This window comes from Centruroides sculpturatus, unplaced genomic scaffold, assembly GCF_000671375.1.
Source record: "Centruroides sculpturatus isolate CEXI.00-Female unplaced genomic scaffold, Cexi_2.0 scaffold387, whole genome shotgun sequence".
Taxonomy (NCBI): Eukaryota; Metazoa; Arthropoda; class Arachnida; order Scorpiones; family Buthidae; genus Centruroides; species Centruroides sculpturatus.
In genome coordinates this window covers 613797-633775 of record NW_019384709.1, presented here as the reverse complement: position 1 = coordinate 633775, position 19979 = coordinate 613797, and the positions used below count along the sequence as shown (strand labels likewise).

At 31.6% G+C, this 19979-nt stretch overlaps 1 protein-coding gene and 1 pseudogene across 1 annotated transcript in view; one reads left to right on the top strand and one right to left on the bottom strand.

Moving 5' to 3' along the window:
• Positions 1-4672: 4672 nt before the first annotated feature.
• On the top strand, positions 4673-6146 carry LOC111627760 (annotated as a pseudogene).
• A 2643-nt stretch (positions 6147-8789) lies between these two features.
• The window catches only part of LOC111627759 (ATP-dependent RNA helicase TDRD9-like), a 164513-nt gene continuing 153323 nt past the window's right edge, over positions 8790-19979 (bottom strand). The window contains exons 34-36 of the mRNA XM_023371388.1: positions 18164-18270; positions 14549-14770; positions 8790-9014 (exon numbers count right to left, since the gene is read on the bottom strand). Of these exons, the coding sequence (XP_023227156.1) occupies positions 8885-9014; positions 14549-14770; positions 18164-18270 (459 nt within the window). The 3' untranslated portion in view covers positions 8790-8884. The remainder of the gene's footprint in view (positions 9015-14548; positions 14771-18163; positions 18271-19979) is intronic.

Below are 19979 nucleotides of genomic sequence, written 5' to 3'. Positions count from 1 at the left end.
TTCAATTCCGGTAGAATTTGGATCTTGATAACTTGTAAGGGTAATGGCTTTGGCCATCAACAATCAAACAACTGTAGCCGTTTGATTCCGGTGCAGTTTGATATGGGCAATTTTATTTTGTAAACTGCATAGTGAATGCAAATGCCACCTGGCAGGAAGACTATTGGTACAAGCTGTATTAATGTATACTCTCATTATTATTTAGTGTCAACCTTTTAGGTTACATTATTTTTTTAGCTTAGGTTAGTGTTACTAATCTTATTTATTGAATCTGCCCCATACTATAAGGAAAGAATACTTAATTAAAAAATCACAAATCACTTGTAGGAGCATGCTGGCAAAACATTTTTAGAAGTTTGGATAATCAAAATTCTTTGAGTATTAATTTAACAAATCAATGTTATCATCATTAAAGAAAAATGGATTTTTATTGCTATTAAGATCAAATCATGTCAGATATAAGAAATAAGAGTTTATATTTATTATACAGTAGAGCAGGGGTCGCCAAACTTTTTTAACCGTCGACCCCCAACCACTTTCCAAAGCCTCACATTTACCCCCCCCCCGTAAAGTTTTATTACAAGTGTATGTTTATGAGCAAAAAAAAAAAAAAAAAAACGTTTTGGTCTCTCTATAAGCAAAAAGGGGAAAAAAAAAAGGTTGTGACCCCTTAGCCGCATCTACCCCTCAAGCCAACAACCAACACTTTGGCGACCCCTGCAGTAGAGCATCGATTATCCGACTCAATTGGGGACTCAGGTTGGTCGGATAACTGAAAAAATCGGATAACCGAAAAGAATGAAAAAAATACGTTATTACTATAGTATATTAGTATATCGCTATTACCAACTTCGTGTTGAATTTTCATCGATGTTAAACCTAACAAAAATTTTTTTTTAAATAATAATCGTCGCTATTGTATCGTTAAAAATTATTTTTAAATTATTTTATTGCTCACAAAACAAACAACTACTCATAATTAGAAAATTAAGTCTCGTTTAAATACTGGTCTCCTTTCTATGGTGGAGCCGACATTGCCAGCTAAAACACGCAAAAAATTAACAAAAATAACATTAAAGTAGCCAAGACATAGTCAAATATTGTAGTGCCACATCACTAGCGGACATTTGAAATTTGCCGACTAGAACGGACGGTTAATCGGGGGTCAGATAATCGATGCTCTACTGTATTTCTATTGTAATATTTGTAAATTCTTCTCATTCAGTCAATTGTAACATATTTTATATTTAGGAACAATGAACAGAACAATTTTGTAATGAGTGTTAGATCAAATTTTAAAAAATATCAGTACAAAGACACTTAACTATGGACTAAAATATATAAAAACTGGTACATCTAATATCAAACTGAAAATAGTTTTATGTTGGAAACTAAAAATTGAGAAAAAATACAATTAATTTATTTAGAAACTTTAATTTGTCATGTGAAAGTCAGTCAGTGTCCTAAAGCTGTTGCAAAAACAAACACCTGCACTTTATAAATCACTATCCAAGGGAGTGGCAGGTAAGTGGATAGAAAAAGACAACCCTTTATGTAACAGTCAACAGCAGTTAAAAGAACAATTCTTTTGGAGTTCTGTTGGCCGTGACAAATTATTTTTGTATGGTGAATACAAGCCAAAAGAATACAATATTAAAACCTTTGATTTTACTACATAAAAATAATCAGAAAATGACAACTATCACATCAGAGTATTTTATGCTTTTCTACCCAAAAGGTATGACAACTGCAACCAGCTTACAAAAGGGTATTTCATTTCTACTCTGAAGGTTCCAATCCAGCTCCATCATATTAAAAAAATTATCTAAAGATAATGAGCTCAATTGTTTTGTCAACTGTAGAAGCAATTATTGAAATTCCATTAAATGCTATTTCAAATACCTAATGATCTTCCTGATCTTCCTACTTTTTATAATGCTTTAAGATTCAAATCTAAGTCTGAATCTCTCAAATTTCAATTAAAGGAATTTCAAAGATTTGTAAGAATTATATCATAATGCAATGATTTGGTGCAGATTGAACACAGTTGATTTTCTGAATTTAAACAAAACTTTATATTAATAAAGTCTGTAAGATTGTAAACAACAGATAAAGATTCAAAAAAATTCTCAACATTAAATATTTAAAAGAAGTTTTCACGATGAGAATTTTCAAGATTAACACCAATGAAATTTTCTACAAAAAGTATTTGGGAATTAATAGTGTTGCAGTGCTGGAAATTGTCTTTTTAAAATTCCAAACAAGTTTACACACTAATGAAAATTGCATCATCTCAACAGACTTTTATTGCAGACTACTGCTAGAGAACCAGTGGCGTAGCGTGGGTGTCAGCCGCCCGGAGCAAAGGAAAATTTCGCCCCCCTTATTTAGTTATCTCAATTTAAAAGACTAAAATTCAGTTTTGTCACAGGACAAGCAATGAAAAATTCCGTGCTAGTGTAGCGATCCGTTTAAAATAGCTCTATTGGATATTGGAGGTGTATATGAATACGAATGAAGCGGTACAAGCAAAAAAAAAGTCAACAAGTGCAGAATATACTCGGATGAAATTATTAGTTCTCCGGGATGGCGAGTCGATTCCCGGACTGTCCGGACGATAGCACTATCGTAAGCGCGACGCAAATATAGATTAGAATGGTTCAAATTTTTACAAGATAATATTATTATTTATTGTAAAATTTTGCCGCCCGGGGCCGGCCGCCCCTGCCGCCCCACTACGGCTATGCCATTGTAGAGAACAGATACTAATTACAGGAAATCCTTGTTAGTTCGAAATTCAAGGGACAAAATAATTACCAAAGCTTCGAAGCAATTAGAATACTTCGAAGTTGAAAATTTCCAATAGGATGAGAGGAAGGAGTTGAGTGTAATTACTGACACGTTGACAAAAGAAAATGACAATTTGTTTAAATTTGTACTGGGCAGTTACAGCAGTGGCAATCGAAGAGCTAGGTAATGTGGAGCCATCTATTGGGGATGGAGGACGTAAATCTGGTTGCTTTTATTTGAACTCAGATAACTTTTCCGTAGTTTAACCAAAATTTACCAAACTTTGCAAAACTATGAAGCAAATGCGTGGCTTTATATTACAATAAACAGCACCCAAAAAATATCAAAATACCTTTTTGTTATTAAGTATCAGAGGCGAAAGGCGACATTTTCATTTTTTTGAATATATCTTTTTTCTGAGTCAATTATATTTTCCAAAAAGTAATTTATGCACATTCCAGGGTTCTAACGAGCGTTTTGACACCAAAATCATCAAATCTAATGTGGAAATTTTTTTTTTTTAAAAATCAGACACAAAAGTGCAAAAATTACTATATAAACTTGGGCTTTGCCCAGGCAGGGGCGGTCTACATAAGGACTAATAGGGCTTAAGTCCCGGGTTCCCAAGTGTCACGGGATCTCAAATAATGATGATAATTTATAGTATTATTTGTTTATTGTATAATTCTTAATCTAACAAAAAAGGGGCCCCATTGGAGCCCTAGGCCCGAAAAACCTAGATCAGCCCCTGGTTGTTGCTATACTTAAATCGAGAAAAGTGCTGAAACGAACAATTTAATTTTCTCTTTATAATAAAAAAAATCCGGCAACAAGTTATGTAACTTGTTGCCGGATTTTATTTAGAAAATAAATTTTATGTTTTTAATTAGAATATAATAAATATAATTATGTGTGGCACCATCTGTTAAGTTATTTTGTTATAAGAACTTTCTATAACTTTATTATAGAATGGCAAAAAAACTTAATTTTCAGGGTAATGATCGGTTTCGTAAATAATTGTAAATGCTAATAACGTATAACATCTTTATTAAATACAGTTACTTTACGTTAGGGCTTATCACACCAGTGAACACGCAGACAAAATTTCTTAAATTTAATATATATTTAAGTTTTCAAAAGAGATTTCACAATAATTAAAACTAATATGTATAAATTATATAAAATAGACTCGAAATGCATTTCGGACTTTAAAATAGTCCCTTTTCAGTCGGTGTTTCAATTAAAACATATAAGATAAAACACATAAAAGTTATATTAAAAAGCCGAAAGAAGAATGAAGAAACTGGCGTTATCTCACAGGTCCCTTACAATAACTTCTATCATTTTCATGTTTTCCATAACCTAGCTAGCCGTAGAGAGTTAATCGATGTCTCTGAAAGATTGATTGAAACACGTTTTATGTTTCAGTCAATCGATCAAACGGCCTAGGCGTGCATAGCGAGCAAACAAACAAACATCCTCGTTTATATTTGCGGATATGCGGGAAGTGAATTTGGAAAGAATAGCTTCTCCAAATAAATAAACAGGTGTAATGGAATGAGGGAGAAGAAGAGGAGTAAGGAGTTTGGTGTCAATGATGTCGTAACCACAGTCGTATACGTTGAAACCGTTCTGTAAAAACAGAATTGAGTGTTTATCATCCGTTATAATTTTAAAGCCATCGAGGAAGAAATATTTCTTAATCTCTGGATGTTAATCGAATAATTTGACACTTTCGGTCAGGATCGAACTCTCTTCTAAAGTCCTGTTTAATTAATGTACTATAGGATTACTCGCGAATAATTCGAATATTTAATAATTTAGCTAAAGTTTATAATTGATATTTTCTTTTCAAATTTTTATTTGTGTAAATTACAATCACATGTCAAAGAATAAAGTATTTTAGATAATAATACAAATAAAGCTAGAAACAATAGCAATAATATACAACAATAAAGAATCTCGATAATATTCACGTCAGAATAAACAATGTAAATAATGTGTAAGATCTCGGATTGATCCTGTTCCGCGATAAAATTATAAAATACGAGAATATTTCCTTTTATCTGCGTTTCACCCTTCTCTCAATGATGGCGAGAGAAAGGAAGGGCGAAAATGAAAATAGAACAGGCATTAAAAATGCATGCGATATGCTAGTTTCGATACGCATAGGTTCCGATTCTTTTCATATAGAAGAGTTCAAAACTATTTTTAGAATAGACAAATGAATATTATACAAAAGAAAGTTATCGTTTCTTATCGGAGAAGGATGCCGTGTCTTACGTGAGAAAACCTAAAGCACGAATGGAGCCACCAGAAGCCAAATTCTGTTTTGGAGAAACGACGGAGAAAAAAGTAATGGAAATTTTAGAGGAACAACTGCTCAGAAAGCATGTCAAAATTATTATGGAAATGGAAAATCCTGGAATATTTCATATGCTAAAAAATGAAAAAATGGAAGAATTAGCTTCTATGTACCAGCTCTTTTCTAGAACAGAAGATTGCTTACACATAATGGCTGAATACGTAAGCAAATATCTTAGCAAACTTGAGAAAAAATGATAGAAAAAGGAAAAAGGATTATACACATATCAGAATTTATACATAGCTGGATAGATTAAAAGAAAAATTCAATGTCTTTTTGTGTAAATCTTTTAAATCTGACAAATACGTTTAGAAAATGATAGTTAAACTTCGAACATCTCTTAAATTTAGATCTGAAATACTCAGAATATCTCTCTATTTATAAATGATAAATTTAAAAAGAAGTCCAGAGACTTTATTGGAGAGATTGAAGAAGGTATTATTGATAAAAGTTTCATTCTGTTTCGCTATCTTCGATATAAAGATCTGTTTTTAAAGTATTACATACAGCACATGGCCAAGCATTACTTTTGAATAAAGAATATCTAATGACTCCGAACAAGAAGTCATCTTAAAGATGGAATGCGGTGGTAGTCAACACACTTTTAAATTAGAGAAAATGATCAAAAATTTAATAATTTCAGATGGAACATCGAAGTTTTTAATAACACGTTATTTTGTAGAAATTTCTTAAGTAAAATCATTGAATTGAATGTTAAAAGTTCTGACTTCGGAGCTTTGGCCAATACAAAAATCTGTTGTAAGTTTCCCCGCGTTTTTTTATGCAGCGAGTGTAGCGAAATGACGTCACGAGCAGTATTGGCCAATTAGAAACCAGTTTCAGCGTGTTCACTGTAAAGCGCTTCTCGAGCGCTGCATAAAAAAACGCGAGGTTGCTGTTTACCCGAATATCGGAGGAAAATCTTGGATGCTTTTATGAAATTTTATTTGAAGAGACATTGCCGTCTCAATTTGGTTGGGCCGATATTTCTGCGGAAAAACGTTACAAGAGAATCATGTTAATAATAATAATACAATCCCTATTATTATGTTATTAATGTATAGTATTCTTTGTTTTATTGTAATCAGTGTAATGTAATTGGTCAGTAATTAATCAATGTAAATAATACTTGTTTTTTTTATGATATAAAGTTTGTCATTCAACATCATTTCAAAATAAATATATTTCAACTCTGATTTTGATGTTATTAAAAATGAAGTTCAAACCCCAATTTAAAGATTCTTAATCTAACAAAAAATGGGGCCCCATTGGATTTCAATAAGACCTAGGCCCCAAAAATACTAGACCCACCCCTGCGCCCAGGCAATTATAAACTGCGGGTAAATAGCACATGTCCAGTGAAAACTTCAAGTTACATTTTACAAAAATTAAAGCATTATCATCAAAATGTAGCCTAAATAATAGTAAATTGCCCAAATCTAGTAGCCTAGAATCCTACAAATACTGTATCTCAATCTGCTACTTGTAGCCGAATATTGCAACCCTGAAAACCAGATGCATTTTATGAAAATAGAAAAAGTGTGGTTGATGGGTAAGATGACACCGAAAACGTGTGTTACTGTAAAAGCAAAAGTATGTTGACCAGATTAGAGTTATTTGTTCTTGATTATTCTCTTATGGTATGGATGCACATAAACTTCGATCTAAACATACAAGGTAACACATTATGGTTCATACAGATTTTTCATTTTGAATTTCAAAGTAGCCGTATTTTGAACCAAATTCCTTAAAATGTATCACATTATAATTCGGGCAGATTTTTCTTTTCAAATTTCAAAGTAGCCATATTTTGAACCAAATTCCTTAAAATGTAAAGCTCTAACTCCAGCTGGGACAAATAACTTAGAACAGTTATGAACTAACAGGATTTCAAACTGAGTTCAAATTAACAAGGATTTCCTGTATATTATATAAATGCTGTTGTGACGGAAGCTTAACTATAGGGAGAATTAACTTCCAAGTTACTACTGGAGCTGAATTTGGTCTGTTGTAAGTTAAGTTTTTCACACAGTAATAAAAATTGCCTTAAGATTTAAAATACATTTTTTAAAAATTGTGTACAATTTTTTGCTTTGAACAATTATACAGCATATTTAGGGTGGTAAGTTGCCTTCTAAATGATAATTTGAAAGCAATTATATAATTTTATAGTTATTATTTTAGAAAATTACCATGATGATTTAAATTGATTTAAGAATAAAGTAAAACTTTTGTAAATGAACCAAAAAAGCACAGTATTATAATACATTTTAAAAGTGTGTGTTGTGTGTTTGGCTAATTTTGATGCATTCCTTGCAATAGAAAATTAATTTCTTCTTTAATATTTCATGAATTTTAAATATAAAGAATCATGCTGGTTTTCAATAGTTCTTATAATCTTTTGATTAAGCAGGTACAGGGTTATTCATAAGTCCATGACACATTTTAAAAATTTATTATTCATAAACTACACAACAAGATACTATATTTTTTTAACATTGAAATAAAGGTAAATGTTCCAAGTTTTTTTTACATGAATCACAAATGTTTAATATGTCCATCTTTGCTGATGTGGAAGACATCTGGCCAATAATCCATTTCCTCCCGTATGCACATCAGTCCTGTCATTTGTTGAGAGACACAACTTCTAAACTTGCAATATAGCGAGTGGACTTGCGGGGAGCTATGCTCTTAGGCTTGTAAAACATGATCCACAGTTTGTTTACTTGGCCATGGACGAGGAATAGTGTGCAGACAGACTTCATCCCAGAATTTCGCATAACATTCCAGCATAGTGTTGTATACAGGTGGCTCCTTACGGAATTCTGCTTGAAATTCCGTAAGGAGCCACTTGTATACATCCGTATACGACCCACGTCCTTACATCCGTAAGGAGCCACCTGGATCCTTACATCTGAAAGTCACAACAGTCCAACACACAAAATAACTTTTCACATTTGCTTAGTGCCATATTTACTATTGTTACTTCTTAGTTACAAATTGTGGTAACTATTTACACCTATGTATATTCCTGGAAAAAAAGCTTGGAGAATTTACCTTTATTTCAATGTTAAAAATATAGTATCTGTTGTGTAGTTTATGAACATTAAATTTTTAAAATGTTTTACAGACTTAGGAATAACCCTGTATTTGTTGAATTGTTGTTGTCTGTATTGATTTAAATAGATTTAGATCTAAACCAAATGGTAAATTTTTAACAATTCAAACCTGTTAAAGTAATGATAACACACAATGCTTTCTTTTATCTTTAATAATTAGATGATGATAATCTTGACTGGAATATGAATGAACAATTCTTGCTTAAAAAGCAATGTTATATATAATATATAATCTTAATACTGAATTAAAAGAATTACATAAGCTTTAAAGAATATATATATATATATATAAGATACCAGTAAATAAACTATCATCACACATTTAGTTTTTTTTAATACAATTATATGAGTTTTCAATAGTGATTGATATTAGTCAGTTTCAGTACTGTTAATTGGTACATTCTTGTTTTAATTTAAAATATTAAAAAATAAATAAATGTATAATATGTAAATTTACTGAAAATATAAAAACTTTATTTTCAAAATCTTTTAATGAACAAATATTAAAACTGTTGATAAATAAGATTGTAGTCTTTTACTGTTTTATACTTTAAAACAGACAGTTAAAAATAAAAAATAATGTGCTTTCATCTTTGAACAATTTGTCTTTTTAATCTTCAAATAATTTTAACTCTTTTTCTTTATGATCTGAATCTTGAAGATGGTTCCTGAGATCTTTCAACGTTTTGACAGTAATACCACACAGACGACATTTATTTACATTTATCCCTTGTGAGCAACTAGAAAAATAAAATGATTTAATTATTGTAACTTTTATATAAAATATCTTATAAAATTTTGAATATTTGTTTAAGCTAAAATTATATGATTATAATGAACTCTGTATTTGGAACTCTAAATATCTAAATTTGCACAATGAATACATACTAGACTATTAAAATAAATATGACAATTGTCATCATGAAGTGATGCAGTCCAATTTATTTCCCGTTAACTTTTACCTCTAGTTGTTCTTTCTGTATATGCTCTCATTGACAAAAATAAATTATACATCCAAATTGTCTGATTGCTATATGCACAGTTTTGCAATAATGTCTCAGATAGATACATAAATCATTATAGTTACTATTCAATTGCACACCAGGTAATGCTACCCAGAGTGCCTTAAAATTTCTTTCCCAATATCCTATAAAAAGGCTTTAGAGACTTATTGTGTTCAGAGGTCTTCAAATGCAAGGCATAGCTGATGGAGTTTGAGAAAAAAACTGTCTGGGCTATTCCAACACAACTGAGGTGGTATTGGAGGCAGAGTGCATATGTGGGGATATGCACACATAATGGAGTTCTGTGCTACCAGGAGTGCGAAGGTCGTAAAAGCGTGTCGAAATAATGACTAATTACAAACTTTTATGTCAGAGAGTTTCGAAGATAGAATTGGGTCAAGAGGGTGTGTTAATGACAGAACCCAGATGGGACGAAAACTTTTTTCGAATTGTAAAACAAACGCGACGTGATGATAAACAACAGGGGGGAATGTCAACAGAGAGAAAGAGGTTTGTCAAGATGCTCGCGAACAAGTGTCGGGTCGAAGCAATCGAGAGAAAGGGGGTCTAAGAACAAAAGGGACATCTGTTAAGTCCGAACGCAGTAGGGGATAAATGGCCACAAGAACATCTGGTGGACCATTTAAGTTCAAAGATGTCCAGGAGAAAGGCCATAACGGAGAAAAATACGAGCGCAAACATTAAAAGCCCCGTCATCACCTCTCAGACGTTTTCCTGACCCGGATCGGTCTCAAGTTTCCCCTAGAAACAAAAGAATGACCAATCAGGGTAAGGGAGAGGGTGAACAGGACCAATGAAAAGGGTGAGATTCGGGGAAAATCTTATAAAACCCCTGAATCTCAAGGACAAGAAAGAGATTCTCAGCCACTTCTCTCCGAAGAGAGATTCTCAGCCGCTTCTCTCTGAAGAGAAATTCCCAGCCGATTCTCTGCAGTTATCCATTCGGACCAGGTTCTCCACCAGTGACCAAATCTACGTGCATCCGCAACATCACGGGACAGAGGCCCCTGTGCAACGGACACTCTCCTGTCAAGCCCAGGACACCAGTCAGCGCCCGTTCGTCGACATCAAGGAGCTCCCACCAAAGCCAATCTAGGTTGCATTGTTATTGTCATTATGTAAGTTAACCTTATGTTAAAATAAACGGTTTTTGTGTAAGATACTTGTCATCTTTGTCTCCTACCGCCACCACCCACATACGGTTTGACCCTAGGTTTTCCTGACGCGCAATTAACGTATTTCTCCCTAAAGTTGGCGACCTTACACGAGAGATGATTGTCTGATCATGAGACAAACATGAATAGCTGTGACAGAGTCTTTGTCCACCATCCAGAGATGGGTGGAAGCCCCGCTATAGAACCTGTCATTTCCCATACCATTGGCAGCAACTAGCAGAAACAAATTTTATCCACATTGACCACTATCTGTCCCCAACATTGTCAGCTTTGTTTGCAGTGGTGCCATGATAGAGGAGCATAGACTGCTATGGACTGACAATCGTCTTTAGTTAGTTCCAGTTGTTTGGGTACAATGACCACATCAATGTGTAGAAGACCACTGGTAATCGCTTCAATCTCACCTTTACTATTGAATGGCACTCTTCCCTAAGGGGTGAAGATAGATTGTATCAATATCACAACAGATTACAGTTTTTAACTTTCAATAGCCTACTATTGACTTTCTGAAACTATCACAAAACTAAGTAACTCTCCACATCCTATTAAATAAAACAGCATGGTTTTTAATCTTTTTACATACCATTATTATTTTTAAAAATTGTATAAATATAAGATTTTATGAAGCGTCATAAGCAATAAAGAATTTTTATCAAGTAATAAAGCCAATCACCTTGCACAGAAAGAGTTGTGTTACCTGCATGTGAATGCCACAACACACCATAGATTGCTCCAACTCTAATATTGTGGCATCTTTTTACAAAACAATAACAAAAATGATATGCAATAATTGTTTAAAGCCACTTTCAATATCAGGTAAATATTTTCTTTTCCATTTATTAATATTATGTAAAATTTAAAACTGAAAAGTATTAGTACTAATGTAATAATACTACATTAGATTTAAGCATAATCTGTGTGTGGTGGCAATATGTACTTTTAGTTAGTGTTAACTATTTTGGGCTTTGGCAAATAATTAAATAAATTAATAAATAAAAAATAATTATGATATAAATCTAATTTGAATATACAATAAAATTTAACATTACTACTGTTTGTTTCCCAAAAAGAAATTAATTTATCTATGGGAATATTTTACAAGAAAATACAAATCCTTACTCTCCAAACAAAATTCATTCTGAACAGGTCTCCAAATACATTCATATCAGTCTTAAACCAATCTTCAAATTCTTGTGCATCAGTTTCAAGCCTCATCATTATGTTTTTTTCCACAGATTATCAAAAGACTGATTCCAGTCTTCATCTAAGTATAGTTTTCTCAATTATAATCCAGCCAAGCATCTTGTGATCAGATGAAAGGGAGGGTCAAAAACCAAATCAATGTGTCAATCACAGTTATTCTTCTGTACGTGATTGTTAAGATTCTTTGTTTTAACATCATACAAGATGAAGGATTCAAACAACAACACATATTAGCTGGCAATCAGTATTGTATTACCTCACAGGAGATTTCTGGTTAGAAGATTAGACAAGCAATTTTGATGTATTAAGACACTGCTCAAACAGAAGCTACAATTATGAGAAAATGTCTGCCTCATTTCTGACATTTGGACTGATGAACTGAACACAAAGTGAGCTGTTAAGCTAAGAACACAAAGTGAGCTGATGGCTATCTTCTTGATGATTCACACCAATCACTGATTCTTGCAGTCCAGCCTGTCAGTATGAATAGCAATGCAGAAAATATACAAAAAAAATGCCTCAAACAGATCGTTCAGATTGGAAAATGGATAACATTAGAATTGACTGCTGTGTTATAGATGTAGCTGCAAATATTGTTAAAGCTGTACAGACACAGTTTGAAAGAACAAGTACCTTCACTGGTTTGTTCACTTAAGTTTATTTACAGTGGATTCCATGAAATCAAATACTCAACTTTCTGAAATAATCAAAGCAGTTAAGGAAATTGTATTTTTTCAGAGAGTATAAAAGCTGCTGATAGGTTAGCACAGTTACTCAAGAAACTGAAACCCTCAAACAGTATCCAGCATTATAGCACTATTCAAATTAAAACAAGAAGTGAAAACAAGTATTTTTCTAATAAAACTATATACAGTTGACCACCCCTATAACACTGTTGATAATTCATTTTATACGAATTCCATGTTATACAAGTCACTTAGATTTTACAAATGTGTGAGCCGTTCACAGCCCGGCACATGTATTTGTAAAATCTAAGTGACTCGTACAACATGGAATTCATATAAAACGGAATTATCAACAGTATTATGGGGGGGTCAACACTATTATATTCTTGAGAGATAACAAGAATACAATAACCCTTATTAATTTTGTCTAAATACTGCCATAGCTAAAATAAAAAATTTCTCAGAGAACTAATGATGAGATTTAAAATGTAATAAACTGTTCACTGTAAAGCAGGGTTGTCCAATCTTTCGGTTTCTTTGGGCCACATTGGAAGAAGTCATGGAGTTCTGGCCACAAGTTTATTGTGGCCCAATCCTTAAATATACAAGTATATTTAAGGATTTACATGTCTAGATTATAGTAATAAGTATTAAAACTTTATCACGAAAAAGGATAAAAAATTTTTTTTTGAATTTTTGGAATGTTTTTTAGGTCCCCAAATTTTTTCAAAATTTTTTGTCTGCGTGAAAAATTTTATTGCGATTTTAATGAGCCCTTGATAAGGCTCGATTGTTTTTTAATGGGAGTTTTTTATCAAATTTATTTCATGGTTCCTAAGTTGTAGCGCACGGATTTGACTTCGGTAAAGTTATTTAAAGCTGCTTTCTGATGTCAAAAACAACCTCCAAAATTTTTAAAATGTTTTTAATTAATCGATTTTTTAACATATTAATTTAATTAATTAGGGGGGGGTCGGAAATAGCAATTAAAATCTTAATTTTTTAAAAATATACATGTCGGTCATATTCACCCTACTTTAAACCCTTGTCCTCCCGAGACGTATATGAGAACGTCCCGGGAAATCAGACTCCAGCTGTGTAAACAGTGACTCATTGGTGTTAAATTTCACAGAAAGGCGAGACAAAGGAAAATAAAATTTGAAGCTTTTTCTTCAAAATTAATGCATTTCTTTCATGTTTTTCAGTTTTAAGTATTTTTATGTATTTTTTATGCTTAATTACATCATAATTAAAATCAGTCGGGCGTTAAGGGATTAAAAACTTACTTCTACAGACACTTTTAATTTCTACTTAGAAATAGATAAATTTATTTATTATAAAGGAGAAAAACAAAAATTTATGTGAAAAACACAAATATTTGTTTTATTTGGGTTTTTAATAAAAAAACAACAAAACACAATTTTAAAGTGCATTTTTATTCAACAAATATAGTTATAAATAATATGTAGCCCAAAATGTAGCCAATGCGCCAAATGATATTTTTTACGCCAAACTAAAAAAAAGGGTAGCCAAATTTGGCGCAAAGTTGCCAAATCTTGCAACGCTGAAAGGAATATTAAATAAAGCTAGAGTTGGTATTCAAAAGATTATAGACCTAAATTTGGAGAAAGGACAAAGGTCAAAAAATAAAGAAGTGAGAAAGGTAAATAAGACCTTCCGTTATGCAAATATTGATCCTTAATTTTCCAACCTTTCTCAATTCTTTTTGTTTTTTTCCTTTCTCTTCTTTTTCTGAATTTGGGGCTATAATCCTTGAGTCACGACTTCAGCTTTATTTAGTATTCCTTCCTCATTCACACATCTCAAGTATTTGAAAATATTTCCTTTCTATTAAAAAATAAAATATGTATAAAGGTTTAGGGTTTTGTGAAACTTCTTTTTGAGGTTTATGACATTGAAATAAATAAATAAATAAAAAATTTGTCAGTTTTGTTTACACGTTTATTGGGCCGCATTAGAACTTGTCTTGGGCCGCAGATTGGACACCCCTGCTGTAAAGCCACTGTAATTATGCATCTTTGTCAAAGCTTTGTAATCATGTATTATCACATTCAGACAAATCTATAATTGGAGTTAATGACATAAATAGATACATTAGACCTAAAGACATAAATAGAAATATTGCAATTAAATTGTTAGTAAAGTTATCTGAAATTTATTTTACCTTTTGGATATTAAATGCAGTTCTCTAATGTGGTCTTGTAGCATAATTTTAACCTTATCTTCTATTAATTCGACAGCTTTGTGAAGAGGAAATACATGAGGACAATCACAGGGTGTACCTTCTACTGTTGATTTCAATATATACTTTTTTTCAATTTGCTTCCATTTATATTTATGACGAAATTCCTTTGGCTCTACAGAATTTCTGACTTTTATTAATAGGCTAAAAAAAAGAAAAAAAAAAAAATATATATATATATATAGTGATCAACATTCTGAAAAAAAAATATTTCTTAAGTAATTGATGTTCATTAAATTATTATCTAATTTCAAAATTTCTAGTTTAACTCCTCAATTTTTTATTTATAAAATAGTATTAACTTTTTTATTGAAACTAACATCCAGAGCATCAAACAGATTTACATAAAATTCAAAAAGCTTAGTCTTGTAATTTTGTTTTAGTTATTTTGCAAACACCAAAATTACATTTTAATAAATCTCACTAGATAAAAATATTTCCTCCTGTATATAAACAACTCCACAAACCCAATTTTTAATTAGATAATCAATCACCAGACTATCTACTGAATTATTGAGCTATAATAAGGCCAAGCTAATAATTACATACGAAGTAATTTGTCTAGAGGTAGATGGTTAAGCTGCCATTTCATGACAATTTTAATAATTATAACAAACTAGCAGACCCCGCCACGCATTGTTGTGGCTCAAAATGTATCTATTATAAATGTCTAACACTTCCCCCGTGGGGGGAAATTTTTCAAAAAATTTCTTCTTAATGTACATTCTCTTGACGTACCCTATTAAAACGCAATCAAAAACACAAAAACCCACATCTAAAATAGTATAAATAGAAGCAGAGTTCTTTAAGGTAATGGAGGGAGATGGTTAGGATTAAGGCGTAAGCCTTTAAGCCTTAATCCTAACCATCTCCCTTCAGTGGGGGAATTTCGATATGTATATTACAGTAGAGCCTCGATTATCCGACCCCCCGATTAACCGCCACCTCGGTTAACCGACCGTCCTAGTCGGCAAATTTCAAATGTCCGCCAGTGATGTGGCGCTACAATATTTGGCTATGTCTCGGCTACTTTAATATTATTTTTACGTGTTTTAGCTGGCAACACTCATTCGACTATGAAAGGGAGCCAGTATTTAAAGGAGGCTTAATTTTCTAATTTTTAACGATACAATATCGACGATTATTATTTTAAAAAATTTTTGTTAGGTTTAACATCGATGAAAATTCAACGCGAAGTAGGTTAATAGCGATATACTAATACTAATTACATGGGATATAATAATATACTACACTAATAATGGATTTTTTCATACTTTTCGGTTATCCGACTTTTCAATTATCCGACCAATCCCAGTCCGCAATTGGGTCGGATAATCGAGGCTCTACTGTATATAAAAACACGTGCATATTCGAATGCAGCATTGTGTCAAAATTTCAAAGGAATCGGTAGGAACAAACGAACATTACATTTTTATTTATATAGATAGATAGATGATGATCTGCTTTAGTTCATTTTCACAGAAAAGCAAACTTAGGGCGTCGTTCTCGTAGTGCCTTCTGTTGGACATAAAAGCCTTAACCTAGATTATATTTTTTCATTTATATGAATGTTTAACAGAATAATATACAGCCTATGTCCACCCTGAAGTTCCATTCTAAATATTGGTGAAAGAATTTTTGAAATCAGATGAGTAGTTTCAAAGATTACCTGCTACATCCAAACTCACTCACTTACAAACAATACCTCTTTATAATATTAGTATACATTAATTTTAATTTAGAATTTCTGGAAGAAACAAATCAGCCCAGAATAGAGTTTGAACCTGCAACTTCTGCTTACCATGTGCCTTAAGCAGAAGTTATGGGTTTGAGTCCTGCCCTAGACTGATTCTTTTCTTCCAGAAATTCTAAATTAAAATTATCATGAGATGCCAACTTAACCATCTACCTCAACAAATTACTTTGTATCTAAGTATTCATTAACTTAGCCTTATTATAGCCCAATAATTCGGCAGATCATCTGGCTCATATTTCCTTTTCAAAGTACTAAACATAATCCATATTTATGTTTTACAAAAATATTTTGTTGATACAGAATACTGCTAATGATTCCAGGGAATAGCATACAGCACATCTTAGACCATTGATTCTAATAGAAATCATCAAATTTAACTACTATATTATAAGACTTTTCTCTATATGATAAATGCTTTTCTCCTACATATAATTTTATTTTACATATTATTCTCTAACATTTAATGATGAATCAAAGGAAAATTATGAAAATACCTGAGCTTTAATATATTGGGTTGTTCGAAAAGTAATTTTGTTTTTTTTTTTTTTTTTTTTTACCACTAGACGGATTAGTCGTATTTTTCCTACCATTTTCATTCTAAACTGTATTATCATTATATATTTTGACAGCTAGCATTTTAAGGCTTATTTGTAAAAAAATTTTGTTTGATTTTGTGCAATTGTTTATTTTTTGTGTCCCATCAAATATGAAAGATTGAAAGCAGAATTTTCGGCATATTTTGCTCTTTTATTACTAAAAAGGTAAGAATGCTGTTCAAGCGAGAAAAAAATTGTGTGACGTATATGGAGAAGATGAATTGACAGAATGCCAATGCCAAAACTGGTTTACAAAATTTCGTTCTGGCAATTTCAATATTGAAGATGCACCACGTTCTGGATGGCCAGTTGAAGCCAATGAAAACAAAATAAATGTACTGATTGAAGCAAACTGCCAAATAACAACATGTGAAATCACTAAGAGATTAAATTTGTCAAATTGAACTGTTTATGATTAGGCTCTACTTGAAACAAATTGGTTTCGTTTCAAAATATATGGGTTCCACACGTTCTTTTAAAGAATTTTAAAGAAATTTTTTTTTGGAGCTTTTACCAGACAATTTAACAATTAATTCAAAAGTGTAAAAAAAAAAAAAATTGAATCGAGTAAACTAATTGAGTCATATTATCAAACAGAAAAGGCAGCCAGAATTGATCAACAAAACAGGTGTAGTGTTTTACCATGATAATGTTAAATTTCACTAAGGTTTGGTAACTCGTCAGAAACTGTTATAACTTAGATGGGACATACTATCACACTAACCATATTCGCCAGATCGAGCACACTCAGATTATTACTTGTTCCGGTCTATACATATTTTTTTCTAACTGTAAGACATTTACTTGAAATGACAATGTCAAAAATCACTTGGATTAGTTTTTTGTAAGCAATGATCAAAACTTTTATGAATGTGAAATCATGCTACTACCAGAAACGATGACAACAAGCATTTAACCAAAATGGTCGATATATAATTCAATGAAATGTTTGTTTATTATAAAAATATTGTCTTTTTTCCACGTAAAAAAATGAAATTACTTTCCGAACAACCCAATATATAATTTTTTTTAATTTAATGATTAATTTTTACTTATTAATTACTTTGCTTATACTAGTGTTTTAATATCTATTTCTTAATTTAAGTTATTTAATTATTTAAAATATTAGCTAATTAAAAATATTTTTAAAATATAGTTTTAGATATATTTCAAGATATCTTTTACTCTAAAAGATTTCTTCTTATCTTTTTTTGTATTTTGGGGATGTCTATATTGGCTGGCTTTTCTTTTGCACCTAATAATAAATTTATTCCCATTCTAATAGTGTTTATCTACAAAAAATAGAATAAAAATATTAGTTATATACAAACAATACTTTTAACAAATTTTTTTTATAAATGATAAATATTTTAAATAAAAATAAAACTTATACAGTGGTACCTCAGGATACGAAATTAATCCGTTCCGAAACTGAGATCGTATCATGAAAATGTCGTAAGGTGGATCATCTTTTCCCATACGATTACATGTAAAACCGAATAATTCGTTCCAACGCGAAAAACATACTCAAATTAAAGCCAAGTAATACATTAAAAAAATAACTGTAGTAAGAAAAACAAATGAAAAATGCGAACTAATGTAACGTCGTATGGTGAGTTTTTGTTCTTATCGTGGAGCAAAAATATGTTCGAATTTCATCTCGTATCCTGAAAATTTCGTATGCTGGGGCGTTCGTAACCTGAGGTACCACTGTAATAAAAACACAGTTTAATTCTTTTTTTAAAAAAATAACCATAATGATAAAGATAGTATGAATTAATGAAATATATCTCAAAAAATTGAACACAGTTTTTCTGATAAAAATCTATTATTATTTGCTTATATAGGCAAAATTTTTTCCATAAACTTTCATATTTATTCATATAATGTTTATTTTAAGTGAACAGAACATTTAAATTTAAAGTAACATAACACAACTAGAATGTTTTTGAACATTCTTTAAGGGATGATCAAAATGTTTTCATTCGACAACATTGCAGTTGTATATATGACTTGTACCATGTCCAGAGTGAGCCAATAAGAAGCCAGTGAGTGAGTGATCTAGCTGTACAATTACAGACACCTGGAGCACTTGCCATAAAGTCCAGATCTCTTGCTATGCAATTTTCACACCTTCAGTCCTCTGAAAAACTCTATGAAAGGATGATGGTTTCAGTAAGATAATGACACGAAGAGGGCTTATTCAGGTAACCAATCTCTACAAGACATCATTAACCCAATTCATCAACAGGACATTTGTACTAATACCAGTGACAATTTCTTCTAAATGGAATGAACCTTACAGCTGTTGAATGGAAACTTTTTAATCATCTCTCTCATTTTCAAGTTAAAAGATATTCAGATTTAATAAAAATCAATAATAAAAAGAGGGATTATTATGTTAAAAAAAAATACTTATTCTTATTATATGAACACTACTTGGTTCTCCCTCTCCCTCCTTTAATTTTTAAATCTCACTTCACACTTCATTATCATTATTGAAGCATTTAATTCTCAAATAACTAATAATTAATAGAGAGGTTGAGGCACAAGTTCAAACGTTAAATGTGTATGGGTAGCAGAAGTACATGTTACACGTTTCAAGTCCAAGTAAAAATCGTTGAGGCACCTGTTCATAACATCGCGCATTGACTCACAGGAAATAAGTTGAAAAAAATGGCGGAAGCATTTTGCACGGAGGATTACCAAGAAAGGTAAATAAACAAATTAAACTATTTAAAAGTACAGTAGAGCCTCGATTATCCGACCCCCGATTAACCGACATCTCGGTTAACTGACCCTCCTAGTCGGCAAATTTCAAATGTCTGCTAGTGATGTGGCGCTACAATATTTGGCTATGTCTTGGCTACTTTAATATTATTTTTACGTGTTTTAGCTGGCAACACTCATTCGACCATGAAAGGGAGCCAGTATTTAAACGAGGCTTAATTTTCTAATTTTTAACGATACAATAGCGACGATTATTATTTTAAAAAATTTT